This window comes from Ammospiza caudacuta, chromosome 18 (genome assembly GCF_027887145.1).
Source record: "Ammospiza caudacuta isolate bAmmCau1 chromosome 18, bAmmCau1.pri, whole genome shotgun sequence".
Taxonomy (NCBI): domain Eukaryota; kingdom Metazoa; phylum Chordata; class Aves; order Passeriformes; family Passerellidae; genus Ammospiza; species Ammospiza caudacuta.
In genome coordinates this window covers 12,669,565-12,684,637 of record NC_080610.1, presented here as the reverse complement: position 1 = coordinate 12,684,637, position 15,073 = coordinate 12,669,565, and the positions used below count along the sequence as shown (strand labels likewise).

Below are 15,073 nucleotides of genomic sequence, written 5' to 3'. Positions count from 1 at the left end.
TTTAAACAAGATACTTAAATTAACAGTAATGTTCCTCTTGCTGAGTGTTTCATTTCCCTGATAACTGAGGAACCAGTCTATTAATAAAGATGCAAATCATTCCAGCACTTATGTAAATAGCAATAAAAGCTGAATTCTCACCTACAGCAAAGCAAAGCAGAAGGATTTTGTTCTTATGGAGTGCTGAATTCTAAAGAAGGGGTAAATACATTTTCATTCAGTCCTGGGTCACAACTAAACACACATTGCAAAAAATCTTACATAACATCTCTGCTGCTGTAGTTGTCTGAAGTCTAGGAAGTGCCCAATTGTCACACAGTAATTACCAGGCTATTAAACCCATCCTGTTTTCTAAAAGCTGCTCCAGGAATCACGACCAATTCCTCCCTCTGACTCATCCCCTCCCACCCCCCAAAATGTAGCAGTGACTCTGCCCTGTGTTCAGGAGCAGCAGCAACCTTCAGTGCTTTCCCTTCCCAGGGGCAGCTCAGCCATGGCACACAAGGAAGGTGCTACGGGCTTCCATGGCAACTGAAGCACTTGCATTACATTGGAGCTTTTTCCTCCTCTTCATTTCTCTATTTTTTTCTTTTTTTTTTTTTTTTATTTCCCAGCTATGCTGCCTCACAGAGCTTGCAGTGAAATAATTATTATTTTTAGCAGCTACCACGTCTTTCAGATATCTTCTAGAATCTCTGCTCTTTGTCTTTTCTTGACATTTTGAGCACTGTGAATTGGGTTATAAAATTTTAGAGTCAGGAATTTGGATCTTTTTAAGATACAACTTCCCACCTGACTGAGACCCAGAATATTTTGCAGAGATTTGATTTTTTAGACGTGCATGAGCATTTTAAAACATTTCTGGTGTTCCAAGTGCTGTAAATAAACACGAGGGCTGTGCCAACAGGCATCTGTGGGAAAATGTGAGTGATGTCTGCCCATGCTATACCCACCTCATTACAGATTTTATTACTCATTCATTTTAGTAAACTCTAATCTAGGTTATTATGCCACACCCATCACCATGGGAATGGCACTTTAAAGGACCCAAAATACTTTGCTATTCAGCTTTTCCTTGGGACTTAAGAGTGTGATCTGATTGCAGTTTCAATATACAAAACCCATTTGAGTAGTTACAGCTGACAGATTAAAAACCTCACTAATTACAAACATCCTCAGTGCAATATGTAGCACTTGATAGAACAGTGAATTATAGATAAATAGCTAAGAGCTGCAGATGAATGAATTCCTCATCATGAGAGAAGCAGCAGAGAAAACTGCCCATCCCTCATTAACTGTGTCTTACAGCACAGGTAAATACAGGAGGAGTTTCACTCACTGCTTCAGTTTTCTCAGAGCACTATCAATGCTGACTGCCACCTCCAAGGAAAGGACAATTCCAAAGAGAAGATCTAAAAGAACAATTTAAAGATACCCCTGAGCGCTCTCAGAGAATTTAGTATGATTTATGCTTATTTGAAATTAAATTGCTAAAATTAAATCCAGAAATTCAACAGTCCCTGTCTGCTTTTCTGAGATCAAAACATATCACAAAAATATTATTTTAAGAAATAAAATAAGCATTACAGGAACATTTATAACATGGCAGTTTGAAAGACAAAAGAATAACAGATGAAATTACTTTAGTCACAACTGTTTTGCTTATCTGTTGTGACCAATTAATTATGTGGAATATGATTGAGGATGGACCATACAGAGCACTGAAGGGTTCTGAGCACATAAAGATGATTTTCATTTTGTGTGCTCTTCTGCCTTGCTCACAGAAACCACCAGCACTGCTTCAGCTTAGCCTGCATGTCCTACTGAGGCAGCAGCATTTCCTAAGAGCCATTAAAAGCAGATCTTTAAGGTGTGGTGAGAGAACTGCATGTTTCAAACATGAGCTGCACAACACACCCAGAAGGTGTGCACTGGCAATCATCACCTCCTGCCTGCATCCCTTGGTCACCCACGTGGCAATGGTGCAGCACACAAAGGCTGCTGTAAACTCTCATTACTGCTCTTAACTCCATGGAAGGAGGACGAGCAGAAAGTGCCAGACCTCCCTATGCTTCCCAACAGAGCTTTCTTTAAATGTGTGTAGAAGGTGGAAGCAGCACATTATTTTGTTGTCCACTCCTGTTATAAAAATACTATTTCTCCTATAAATTAGGAAGAAAAATGCCATTCATTTTAGAACATATGATGAACATTTACCTTGACTTGGTGCAACCAAATAAACTCAACTGGTAAATGCTGCAAAAAGATTTTTCAGCCTCTCAGAATTCACACATAAAGGTGCTTTGGTTTTGCCTTCCTGTAAAGTTTAGGGAGAAAAAAAAAAAAAGAGAAATAAATAAAGATAAATAAATAAAGGCTTTAACTGCAAAAAGCCTGGGGTTCTCATTGAGACTGAAATGCAGTGTGTACCAATATCATGTGTATTAAAGATCTTTGGGCAATATGCACTAACTGCAAAGCTGAGAATTTGTTCAGTCTCTAACATTATCTTATGGACATTCCCCTTCACAAGTGTTTTGTTAGATACTTGAAAATGCTTTGGTTTACTCTGCTTTACACTTGGTTGGGGAGACTTTTCCTGCATTTCTGGAAGGACAAATGCTTACATCAATCTAGTGCTCCCTCTCTTGGCAACCGAACAAGGCGCAGCCACTGCAGCCACAGCTCCCTCCCGAGACAAGAAGGAAAGAAAGTGTTGGAACAATTAATCAGCATGATTGTAACATTTCTAAGCATTCAGATGTGGGCAGCTCTTCAGATTATGAAAACTGAATGGTATGGCAAGGTTCTGTTTAAGTGGCTAAGAGAATTTTAACAGATTCTTGATTAAGAAAACCTGAAGCTGACAGTTGTGGCCCTTCCTAAAATATTTCACCATACTCACCCTTATTTTGCTCAGCTTATTTTCCCAACTTTTCTTCAGCAGCTGATTTTCAAAAACCAGCATTTTGCTCCTTCAGGACTCCAATTAAAAGCTCTTTAGCTAAAAGCTCATTTATTAAACCTCTGTAGACAACCACGAACATGTCTGTACAGCAAGTTTACATGAAGGACGATGTTACAAAAGATACAGTGGCAATTAAAACAGACCCACATAAATAATTTATAAAAATACTTGAAATGGTGAAAATAGCATTGTAATCCCCAATTATTTTCTTCCAATTGCCAGGACTTTGATGTGGGAAATCTTGACATCAGACCTTTTTAAAAACATTCAGAATATATTAAACTTATCTACAGGATAATTAGCAAAATGTAAAAAGTATAGATTATTGTACAAAGGACAGATATTAAAAAAATCACCAATCCACCTGAAACTCAAGGACAACATAAATCTTAGCCAAAATAATGAACACCAAACCACAAACTCTGCATTTTAGAGTCTTGAGTATTGGCAAATAAAATGGTCTTAACAAATCATCAGTCCTGTTATTCCTTAGTGGGAGCTTGCAATTTGGGAAAATTCTACATTTGCTGCCTGCACTGGTGATCCTGGTCAAGATGGAAACCTGCACTGACTTCAACACCAAGGAAGAACAGGGCAGACATGCATTTGTCAAGATTTTCTCTTTCCCATAAGATGAGGGAGGTTATCTGAGTTTGTAAAACTGCTGGGGAAACAGAAGGGATTTGGATATAACAAAACAAAAACCAATTAAGATTTAAGTCTTTTTCTTTTGCTGGTTTCTTGGGGAATTTTTTAACAGGCTTCTTATCCGTAGATAGACCCCAGTTGATTCTGCCATGTTTTCAAACTCAAATGGTGTGATGCCTTCAGCAAACTTGCTCATGTCAGGAACAAGTCCAGATTTTTTCACAGATGATCCAGTGCTTGTGGGCACTTTATTACCAGCTGTGTTCTCCCCCTCGTTGACCTCAGGGGTGGCAGCAGGCAGGGTGTCATCCAGCAGGCCCTCAGAAACTGCATTATCAGGATTTTCCTTCAAGTCAAGCAAACTGTCCTCTAGATTGGGACTGGTTAGAGAATGTTCATTTTCTGGGATCTGCTCACTGATGTCAGAAAGCTCTGTTTCCACTGAGATCACTTTCTCAGGTGATCTGACTTCTGCAACCAGATCTGCTTCATTCCTGGCTGGCGATGAAGTCAGGGAATTGCCAGTTAAAGGTGTGTCCACAGGAATATCAGAGTCACTGTTGGTGCTCTCTGCCTGCTCCAGAGCTGCCCAGATTAACCTCTGCTGCTCCTCCAGCTCCTCCAGGGTCAGGGTGTCCTCATCCATCACTGAGTCCACGATTTTGGGCTGGGGGCTGTCACTGGCAGAGTTGGGTGCTGGGGCAGTCCTGGGCAGGGCAGAGGGGCTGGGTGAGGAGGGCTGGGGGGGGGTCAGTGGGGGTGTTCCTTGGGGCACAGGGGGAGGAGTGGACATGGATGGAGATCCAGGGGGCAGAGGAGGCTGGAACTGAAAACTGTTGGGAGTTTGAGATCTCTGTGCTCCTTCCAGATCTAGAAAGAGATTAAAAGACACCTTTTAGAACCTGAAATCTGACCAGGACAAGGTTCAAAGTGCCAAAGTTCTGATTAACTACCAGATTTACATCATCTCATCCTTGGTTTTCAGCTGAGACAGAACAAGCTTTGTGAGGCTTTTCATATCCATCAAAGATACATTTTTTGGGATTTTAACTCTACCAGCCATTCAAGGAAAAAAAAATTACTATTGAAGGTATTAAGAACGAACCCATTCCACACTGAGACACACTGAAGGATTCTTCATGGCAGATTTCAAAAGGAAAGCCAGAAGTTTCTCCAGCTGTTCTAACACTTAACACTGAATCCTTCTGAGTTTGCCACACTTTTAAGAAGCTGTAAGCTTGCAAATTTATGTTATTTCACCCAAATATTTAGGGATTTGGGGGTCTTAACAGAAGTTTCTTTACGATGGTCCTGGAGAAAAAAGATCAGAATTTTTAACTGAACATTGCAATTGCTCTGAGCACACCTGAAACTTCCTGCTTGGTATCAGAAGATACAAAAACCACAGTGACAATGACAGCAAATGCCACTGCAGTGGGACACTGCTGGTTCTGTCAATACTGCCTTTAATTACCACCAAAATACTAAAAATTGGCTTCTCCTTTTAACTCTCACATTTCAATCCACAGCAAGTTATTTTGAAAATAAAAGTTGGAACTAGGAAAAGCAAAAATCAGAGTGACTGTACCAGAGTCCAGGTCCATGTCAGCTGCTGCCACCTCTGAAGTGTCTTCTCTGGCTCGTTTGGAATGACGAGACTTAGACTGAGGTGCAGCCCTTTTGCTGCTGGATTTGGGACTTGGCTGCAGAGAAATTATCCACAAAACCAAAAAGAATCAGTATTATACTGCACAAATTAACATTTCCAGCTGTAAGAATTAAAGCAATTTTCTAACTATGCAATCACTGGGGACCCAGTGTGTAAATATTGACATTTGACCCTCACTAGTGTCTTTAATAAAAAGTCTGTCCCCTTGTGCAGAAAGAAGATACAAACAAGAAATCATCATGACCTACACTAACTAAAAGACAACATTTTTTTTTTTCAATAACAAGGAGATATATTCACCTCCTGATAATTAGAAAGGTAGTGAGCAAAAACATCCTTCTGTTGAGATGGCTGCATGGGGATGGAACCAAACATCTGCCACTCCTACAGCAAAAAGAAAAAAAAAAAAAAGAGAAAAGAGAAATAATGTTGCATATGGTTTGTTAATAACAGAACTTTGGTTAATAACACTGAATGAAAAAACACATTTGGAGGCAACTAAATGGGCAAATGTAAAGGTGCAAATGCACAAGTGCTTCTTTTTAATGCTCAGGCATTCAGGGCAGTGATGGAGTTCACTGACAGGAGGTTAAAATGCTTTTGAAGATGAAAGTGCAGCACCCACAGGGGATTTCTTGTGTGCTCTGTGCTTCAGAGGGCACCCACCACATGGCTCTTCTGCTATGACTTGTTTAATTCCAGTTGTTACAGAGCTTGGCAGAAGTTATACACTGACTGATATAATTTTTTATAATCAAAATTATAATTATGGAAACACCCAGTGATTTTTATATTCCAAAAACTTTCAGAAAATTTACACGTAAGGAAAAAAAGCCATTAATGTGTGAAGTTTTGTGTTTAAAAAATACCAAACTATTGATCTCATAATGGAATAATGCCCACAGAAGCACTGCCAGACCCTAGCACAAGAATCATGACAAGTATCAGTTGTCACATTCATTACAAATGTAATTAAGGGCTTAAAAAGAAGAAACTCTTAAAAGGGAATCTGTCAGATGCAGATACAAAACTTTAATTCTTGGCTAAAAGCAGTTCCTGTCCCTCAGCACATTCAGAAGGCAGAGAACAGCTACTCACATCTGGGATCCCACTGGGAGTGGATATGTTAAAGCCTGGGTAATTCACCAGCTTGGACACATCATAAGTGACACGTTTGGGCTTGGGAGAGCCCTCATCTTCTGCTTCAACTTCACCTATAATGGAATGGAATTATTATGGATGTTAATTAAGAACACCACTGGAAAAATCCACAGGATTTAAGAGCAGGAGTTTGGAATGGAAGTACTGATAGAAGGTTCTGAAATCCAGAGAGGCAGGAACAGTGAGCAAATGCATCAGATATAGGCATGAAACCTCCCCAGAAAGCTAACTGGGTATTCCTGCACAGCTGCTCTTCATGTTCCATTGCCACCCTCAGAACTGGGCATCAGGACTGCTGTGAGATGCAGCATAAATAATGGTCATTAGCAAAAGCTGGTAAGTTACTGAAGCTGGGTTCCAAGAAATGTGTTGTTTGCTTGCTGGCGATTTTGTGCCTGTGTAGGAGTAATTTATTGAGGACTATTGCTTCTTCCAGGAAAAAAGAAAAAGGGAGAGGAAATTGGACAAGACCATGTCCTAGGTTGACTATATCATGCTTTTATCCCCAGTTGTCTTGTTCTGTTTATGCTGAACAATAAGTTTTGCACCTTTAAGACTTGTTCCAGAGAATGAAGGGGGGGAGAACCTTTGGGGATTCTCTCCAAAATTTGCCCTGAACCAGGACACAGCTGAAAAAAGGAGTATTTTTATATGAATAAAACATGTAAAAATATTTTATTGATTTGCATCTTTTCCAAGAGGAAGATGAAGGTTTACAAACCAGTTAATTTATTATCTCCTGAGGAGGATGCAGCCAGCACAGAGCCTCAGGGTAAAGCTGCATCCCCGCCACAAATTTCTCACCTTTGCCATCATACAGAGCTAGCCCTGAGTGCTCCAGTCCCACATTTCTCACTTTTGCCATCATACAGAGCCAGCCCTGAGTGCTCCATCCCAGCCCTGAGTGCTCCAGCCCCACATTTCTCACCTTTGCCATAGCACAGAGCCAGCCCTGAGTGCTCCAGTCCCACATTTCTCACCTTTGCCATCGTACAGAGCCAGCCCTGAGTGCTCCAGCCCCACATTTCTCACCTTTGCCATAGCACAGAGCCAGCCCTGAGTGCTCCAGCCCCACATTTCTCACTTTTACCATAGCAGAGCCAGCCCTGAGTGCTCCAGCCCCACATTTCTCACCTTTGCCATAGCACAGAGCCAGCCCTGAGTGCTCCATCCCAGCCCTGAGTGCTCCATCCCCACATTTCTCACCTTTGCCATAGCACAGAGCCAGCCCTGAGTGCTCCAGCCCCACATTTCTCACTTTTACCATAGCAGAGCCAGCCCTGAGTGCTCCATCCCCACATTTCTCACCTTTGCCATCATACAGAGCCAGCCCTGAGTGCTCCAGCCCCACATTTCTCACCTTTGCCATAGCACAGAGCCAGCCTGAGTGCTCCAGCCCCACATTTCTCACCTTTGCCATCGTACAGAGCCAGCCCTGAGTGCTCCAGCCCCACATTTCTCACCTTTGCCATAGCACAGAGCCAGCCTGAGTGCTCCAGCCCCACATTTCTCACCTTTGCCATCGTACAGAGCCAGCCCTGAGTGCTCCAGCCCCACATTTCTCACTTTTACCATAGCACAGAGCCAGCCCTGAGTGCTCCAGCCCCACATTTCTCACTTTTACCACAGCACAGAGCCAGCCCTGAGTGCTCCATCCCCACATTTCTCACCTTTGCCATCGTACAGAGCCAGCCCTGAGTGCTCCATCTCGGCCTCCTTGAGCCAGCCCGGGGGGTAGCCCAGCTGCCGCATGCGGTAAATGAACGGGGGCAGGCTCTTGTCTGTCACACCCAGGGCATCCTGCAGGACCTCACTGAGCCAAGGAAACAAACAGAAAACAAAATGTCACCCAAAAAAATCCCTCAGTTAGTGACAAAAAGGTTATGAAGGTTTTGTGGAGTTTTCAGTGAGGTGTAGGTCAAAGCGTGTTGCATTTCCACCCCAGATATAAATGAAAATCAGCTCTGATATTAAATAAAACTTTTTGCCTTGCTGAGATGCTTAAACATTTTATTAGAATTAATTCTACACCAAGAATAACACACTTGACCTACTGCTTCTGACTCATGGCCTTGACTGCAGCTATCAACAGGAAGGGTGGACCCTGACACTGAACTTACTGGTGGTTTTTTTGGGGACTGCCACACAATACTGTGATTTCTCTGAACATTTTGAATAGAGAGGAAGGGACACCCAAAGCTCAAGATTTGCAGACTTTGGAATACGTTTTAGTAGGAACATAATACAATCTGAAAAGTCAAAGAGTAATATTTATCACCTTGCATTAGAGAAAGGGTAGGACTGTCAAGCCAGCAGTGAGTTTTCATTTGAAAGACAGCTCTACAATTTATTTAAATTTTATTTAACAAGTTCTAGCATAATACACTCATAGTTAAGAGCAACAGACTGTAGCAATTAAAATCTGGCACTCCAAAAGCAGAAGAGTTATTCCAGAAAAGCAAATGGAAAGAAAGAGATACCTAATTACTCCTGGCTTAAATTTTCCAAACCTCTCTTCTACTTCTTCTGCATGGTAACGCTGCTGAAAATTCTGATTGCTGGAATCCCCACAAGCTTCCAAAAACTCCTTTCTCTTCTCATTTATACGAGCTGCATTTCGTGGCTTAAAGATAACACAATTGGCAAGTTTAGAGTTGGACAACTCACAATTGATGAGTCCTTCACCCCACACAAAGCCTGGAGAGCAGCAGTCTGTGCAACACTGGTGACTTTACCTTTGGGCAGTCCTTCATTTGATGGTCTTCAGAACCACAATTGAAACAATGAGGTTTGGGCCTGCTTGAAAAATGGACAAATAATTAAACCTGAAAACAACTCTGTAATGTTAAATACACCTAATTGTTTTCATTCTTGACAGATTTTAAGGTTTAGACTTGAGAAAGACAAAATCAAAAGCAAAGACTGCTGATGTCATCTGCTTCTTTTAAACTTACATCAATCCTTAAATAGAGAATATTGCTGATTTCACAGTGCTAAGGAGAATGTGGGAAATGAGGAAAGGGCAGAGGGAAATAGGAAATGGCATCACCAGAGGTCTGAGCCCTTCCACAATACTGGGAATCAGTAGAAACAAACAGCAGAGCAAATCCATTTCTTTGGAAAGTCCTGGCCCACAGTTTCAAGTAATTCATTTTGTGAAACTGCACTGAGAACTGGAATGGAACTGCAGCTGGCTTCAACTTGTAAATCTCCCTTGCAAATTCACACCATGGCAGGAAACATTTGCAATATTACTGGGGTGAAATACCAAGATTTTAGAGGAAGATTGATTGTCTGAGCATTCATTTTTACTGAATTAGGATGGGAACCAGAAGTGGAGACAAAAAGTATGGCACAAGTCCAAGGTAACTCCAGCTGGAAACTGAATTTCCTTCACTTCTGACCTCCCATAGAAACTGCACCATCAACTCTCAGATCAGTCTGACTTAAAAATCTATCAAATAAATCAGACAGGAGTTGTTCTACAGAACAGTAACCACGACACAACAGCAGTGCAAGGATGACAAACCAAGCACTAAAGAGACAAGAAACAGAAGAACTAAGTATAAAAATTCAGAAAGTTTTCACACATTGCTTTTAGGCCCTTCCTAAAGAAACTCAATAAAAGACAGATTCACTGACTGCAATGCTCAGCTCTGGCTTATTTAATTTAAATTTAAATATTGCTCAAGTATATCCAAGGGCTTATTAACTGGGCAAGAATCACAGAGTGCATCTGAACTTTTCAGCTCCAAATTTTACATTTAAGAATAATACAAACCTTTTGGGTTTTACTTGTATTTCTTGTCCATCTAGGGAGAGAATCTGGCTGAAAACTTGCTGATATCTTTAGATTTCAATAAGGAACTGCTACTGGACGAAGCAAAATTTCAATTTTGTTTAAAACACCAATGAACACTTAATAGTGCTTTGAACAGAACACTGACTCATCTGCATTAAATTACAAATGGATCCTTGACATGAAGTCCTGAGTATAAATTATAAAATGGTATCTACTATAAACTATTTGCTAAGATGAGCTTATGCTGTTTCCTCCTACAAATTTCTATCCAATACTTTATCAGCACTTGCTAAAACTACAACTCTCTTGTTTACAGGTAGAAATTTCCAGATAATAATTCTGAAATGTTTCACAGTAATCTTATTAAACCACATTTTGACAGAGTTTCAAACTGACAGGTTCACTGAGAGCAGGACTTGGGTGGTATAGAAGCCAGTGCCTGATGAACCATTTCACTCAGAGTCACTTCAGCCACACTTAAGGTGGCATTTAAGGAGAAATTCCCATTAGGAATCTAATTCCTTCATCTCAGAGGTCAGGAGATTGTGAATTTGCAATTTATATTCATATATAAATAATCTTCTAACAGTGACATGACCTTGATTACAAACTGGATATTACAGAAATGAACTCTGAAACTGCTTCCTGTCCTGGGTCTTTTCAGCAACACTGGAAGCCAGGGGGATGATGTTACTTGAGAAATTTCTTGTCCAATTTCTTTTGTCATGGAAGACATCAATACTAAAAACATTTCAACATTTCCCAGCTTCTTCAGCATTTCCCCCAATTCCACTTTTCCAACATTGGCTTTAATAAACAATAAAGAACCAACTTTAAAATGGATGCATGTTAAGAGCATACCATGATTAAATTTTGATAAAAGACTTCCCCTCTAGCTCTCATATTTGGAAAAAAGCATTTCACAGCATGTTGGAGTTTCCCAAACCCTCTTCTCCCAAAGAGTGGATTTTATGGAGGGATAATTCTCATTCAATCTGCAATGAGCTGTCACTCCAAACCTGATTAGGGAGTGGCCAAGGAAATCCCTAAATTCACAAGATGTGTTTATGGGGATAAAGCATTCACTCTCAGGATAGCAATCAGCAAGTCAATTATATCAAAATCCTTATTTGTTTTGAATAAAAAAGCCATTAATGACCCATTAAATCATCCCATCTATAATGACTGGTATTCTGGCTTTGCTAGAAACACACAAAATCCACTGAAGAGAATTGGAGTTCAATTTACCCACTGGAATTCTTTGGATTTGACACATGGAAACAAGAAAGGTGTTTTAGCAAACAGGATACTTAGGTATTTCCCATCCTTCTGTCAGCTGTGGATTCTCATTTAAAATAGGCTGTCCCAGTTTATCAAGACAAAAATTGGTAAAATACAGAACACTTCCTACAACCTGCAGAAAAAAAGTCAGAGAATCGTCAGAAATGTGTCAGTATTTAGGTGAGATTGGTAGCATTTCTATAAATTTACACTGCTTGAAACACTTCCAGGTTTTATTCCCCCATTGTGTAAGAATTTACAATTAATACAAGCCCAAATGTGTACAAATATTTTTTTTTGCACTGATGTAGCCCAAACATGCTGAATTTAAATTTAATTTATCAGTGTAATAACAGCAGTTAGGAGACCTTATTTTAATGGCAGTGTACATTGAATGTGGAGAATGAAGAGCACAGTCAAAAACTTACACTAAAAGCTTCTTTCACTTTTTTAGCAGAACTTGAGCTGGTTCCTTTACAGTCCTCTTCCAAAACAACACTGGACGGCTGACAGGAAAAGCAAAAATAGAAATTATTCACTGAAATCCACCTGAATTAGTGATGTAAAAGGCACAGAATTGGGGTTCAGCTTCTGTCCTTGCACCAGCAGCAGGATGGAGATGTCCATGTCAGGCATGAAGCTCCCCACAGCCCAAAGAATGACACAGATCCGTTCCAAGGCTTTCTTGATGAGAAATACCCTGCAAAATTACACTTTCATTCTCACCAAAAAAGCTAAGGGAGAGAGAGAAATGTGCCATTCCACCCTTTCACTCAAAGTGAATGTTAAGAATCAAAAGTTTAAACCAAGAGAAGTGTAAATGTTCAGATTCTGTTGTTCATCTGTTTTCTTATACATACTTGGAGTTGGGCCAAACACTATCAGAAGAAGATACACTAAGCTTTCCTCTTAATTATTTAAACCAATTTTCTTTCACCGAAATTTCACTAGGGAATTTTCAAGAAGCATTTTCATGGGCAGAAAGGATCTTTCCTTTCTCTCTATTTTTCGGAACAAAGTTATAAAACATTTGTGAATCTACTTAATCTGATTTTTGTCACTGTTATTATTTCAATAATATTTCAATATTTTCATTACAGAGATGGAGAAGCAGCATTCTGTAACAATGTGAGTTTTAAAGTACCTGTGGCTTAGCATTCAAGTGTGATTTTTCTTGTTCACTTTTCTTCTGCTCTTCATATTTTTGAACTAAACTACAAATAAAATCTTCAATTTCTTGATGATACCGCCTGGGATGAAGTACAGAGAGATGAGACATGAGCAAGGCTGAAACAAGGGGCAGACATCTCTTTTCTTAAGCACTTATTTAGTAAATAACTCAGAAAATGGGAAAATTAAATTCTTTTTCTGCCCCCCTCTCAACCTTCCCCAACACAAATGCAATCTGATATTTGAGAGCACCTGAGTGTGGCATAAAATCAACTCAGAGGCAGGGAAAGATGAAATTCTATTTTACCCACAACACTGCTGAAATTCAAGCTGCTCTTCAGACTCACTCCAAGTTCCTGGAAGTTCCCTCTCGTTTCATGGTAAAAGCAGATATTGCTAATGAACAGAACTCTTGTTATCCTGCCCATTATCCTTCCTCCACTCCAAGCTTTCAATAGTTTATGTTATTGAATAAAAGCTACATCCACAATTTGGGCACAGCACTGTTAGATCCAAACAAACAAAAAGCCCCCATTTCCTGTCAGGGTTGTTTTTTCATACTTACTTAGTAATGACATTGTTCATAAATAAAATCTGCAACAGAGGTCCATCAACTTTGGGGTTTTCCACTGAGATGCCACTAGAACAGCACAGAACACAGACAATGGGTACAGTAAATATTCCCCACAGTTTTATCACAGCTCAGGCTGGGCCCCACAGAGGGAGGAAGGTTTGGTCAACACAAAATCTGTATTTTTTAAAAGCTCCTATTCTCTTAAACAGAAATTATGCTCTTGAGCAAAGCAGGTAGGTGTGAGGTGGAAGGAGAACAAAACATCCCCCACACTACAGAAATATTTAATTCTGTATGAACAGAATTCTCTTCCTGCTATTATAATTTCAATAAACTTATACAATCTTCTAACTAAGATTCATTCACCCATTTGACTGTGATTTTTCCTCACTGCTGAACTTATACACTAAAACTGCTTCCCTGAAGACCAAGTGACCTTCATTAAACAGATAAACACAAATAATTAAAAGTTACAGCAATACCAACCGAGTTCCTGCTATTGAAGACTTTTCAGGAACTGGAATGGCATTTTAGAAGCCCAGAACCTGAGCAAGGTTTGGGACATGGAAACCAGCTGTGGCAGATTGTTAACACAGACAGCTTTTATCTAGATAAACTCTATTTATATATACACATAAATATATTTTCTCTATATAATTCATGCAGTGTTTCAAGTCAGCATTAACATACCTAGGACGAGTCAGAATTCTCAGCTTCCTTTTAAGTTCCTGATGTTAACTTATTGTTAAGGACTATGAGTTTCTTTGGAAGACACAAACCCACACCCAAAGCAAGCAAGAAAACACCAAGCAAGAATTTCACAGAACAATAAATAGGTTTTTGGTCCTTCCCTTTCACTGCACAGGGGATTATTTAAAAATCCACCTGTTGCTGGAGAAAGAGAATAAATTGGAATAAAGAAAAAAAACACAAATGAAAAAGGACTAGCTGTGACAATCCAAATAGTGCCATTCATTACATGCAATGATTATATTAACAGATTCGTAATATTTTATTTTAAAATGAAATTATGGATATGATCATCACCAAAATAAAGGCAATGGTAGTACACGTGTACTTGTAAATGGGCACTAAATCCTAACACATTTCAGATTCCACTCTGCTGCAGCGGCGGACCCAAAAACCCTTTAGAGAACCTGTCACAATTCAACTATTTGTAATTATTTATAGCTGAATTAAAAGGTAGAACGTAGGGATTCAGTGAGAGCCGTTTCAACAGCCAGCCCCGCATCCCGGGGCGGGCCCGGCCGCTCTGGAATAAAAGTTTCTATGGAGAGAGAACGTGCTCTGAGGGAGCCCGGGAGCACCAGGAGCTCCCTCCCCGCCCAGCTCAGCCCTCTCCCCCTGTGCCCCGGCCGAGACCGAGGGTTCGCTCCCACAGAGCCCGGGGAGCAGCCGGAGCCCCCTGAGGGCCGGGACGGGCTGGCCCGGAAGGGAACCGGCAGCGGCGGCGCGCCCGCCTTCCCCCGCCCCGCCGCGGGCCCTGCGCTCCCGCCAGGATATTCTCCGCCCGCAGCCGCTGCACCGTCTCGTCGCGGTCGCGCAGCCGCTCGTAGAGCTGCAGCAGCGGGTCCGGCTCCGGCTCCTCCAGGGCGGGCGGCGAGGGCGGCCCGGGCTCGCCCTCCAGCTGCCCGAAGAGCTCGCGGTCCCCGACGTCCACCTCCGCCGCCATCTTGGCCGCCGCAGGAAGGGCGGGGCGGGGGGCAAAGGGCGGTAGGAAACGCGCGGCGGGCGGGACGATGAATGCCGCGGACTACAACTCCCAGCGTGCACCGGGGC

General features: G+C 41.2%; 1 protein-coding gene across 3 annotated transcripts; it reads right to left on the bottom strand.

The window, feature by feature from the left end:
* Window positions 1–3,044: 3,044 nt before the first annotated feature.
* Window positions 3,045–14,975, bottom strand: ZCCHC8 (zinc finger CCHC-type containing 8). 3 transcript variants are annotated; one of them, XM_058816613.1, is made up of 14 exons: window positions 14,798–14,975; window positions 13,964–14,006; window positions 13,265–13,339; window positions 12,674–12,779; window positions 11,958–12,035; window positions 11,559–11,662; window positions 10,228–10,293; window positions 9,182–9,245; window positions 8,927–9,069; window positions 8,117–8,259; window positions 6,384–6,499; window positions 5,586–5,669; window positions 5,205–5,319; window positions 3,045–4,486 (listed from the first exon to the last, which is right to left on the bottom strand). In XM_058816613.1, exons 1-14 carry the CDS (start codon window positions 14,964–14,966, stop codon window positions 3,684–3,686), a joined length of 2,109 nt encoding a protein of 702 aa, XP_058672596.1. In that variant the 5' UTR covers window positions 14,967–14,975; the 3' UTR covers window positions 3,045–3,683. The 3 variants fall into 3 exon arrangements, with proteins under 3 accessions (XP_058672596.1, XP_058672597.1, XP_058672599.1); XM_058816614.1 differs by having other exon boundaries at window positions 9,182–9,242; XM_058816616.1 differs by lacking the exons at window positions 10,228–10,293; window positions 11,958–12,035; window positions 12,674–12,779; ... (1 more) ...; window positions 13,964–14,006; window positions 14,798–14,975 and having other exon boundaries at window positions 11,497–11,947.
* Between the last annotated feature and the right edge of the window lie 98 nt (window positions 14,976–15,073).

Excerpts from the sequence above, each read along its gene's own strand:
- ZCCHC8 (XM_058816613.1), bottom strand. The coding sequence starts at position 14,966 with ATGGCGGCGGAGGTGGACGTCGGGGACCGCGAGCTCTTCGGGCAGCTG. Across the intron at positions 13,340-13,963 it reads AGAATTCTGACTCGTCCTAG|TGGCATCTCAGTGGAAAACC; the intron begins GTATGTTAATGC and ends GTGCTGTTCTAG. Across the intron at positions 11,663-11,957 it reads AAGTGAAAGAAGCTTTTAGT|GTTGTAGGAAGTGTTCTGTA; the intron begins GTAAGTTTTTGA and ends TTTTTTCTGCAG.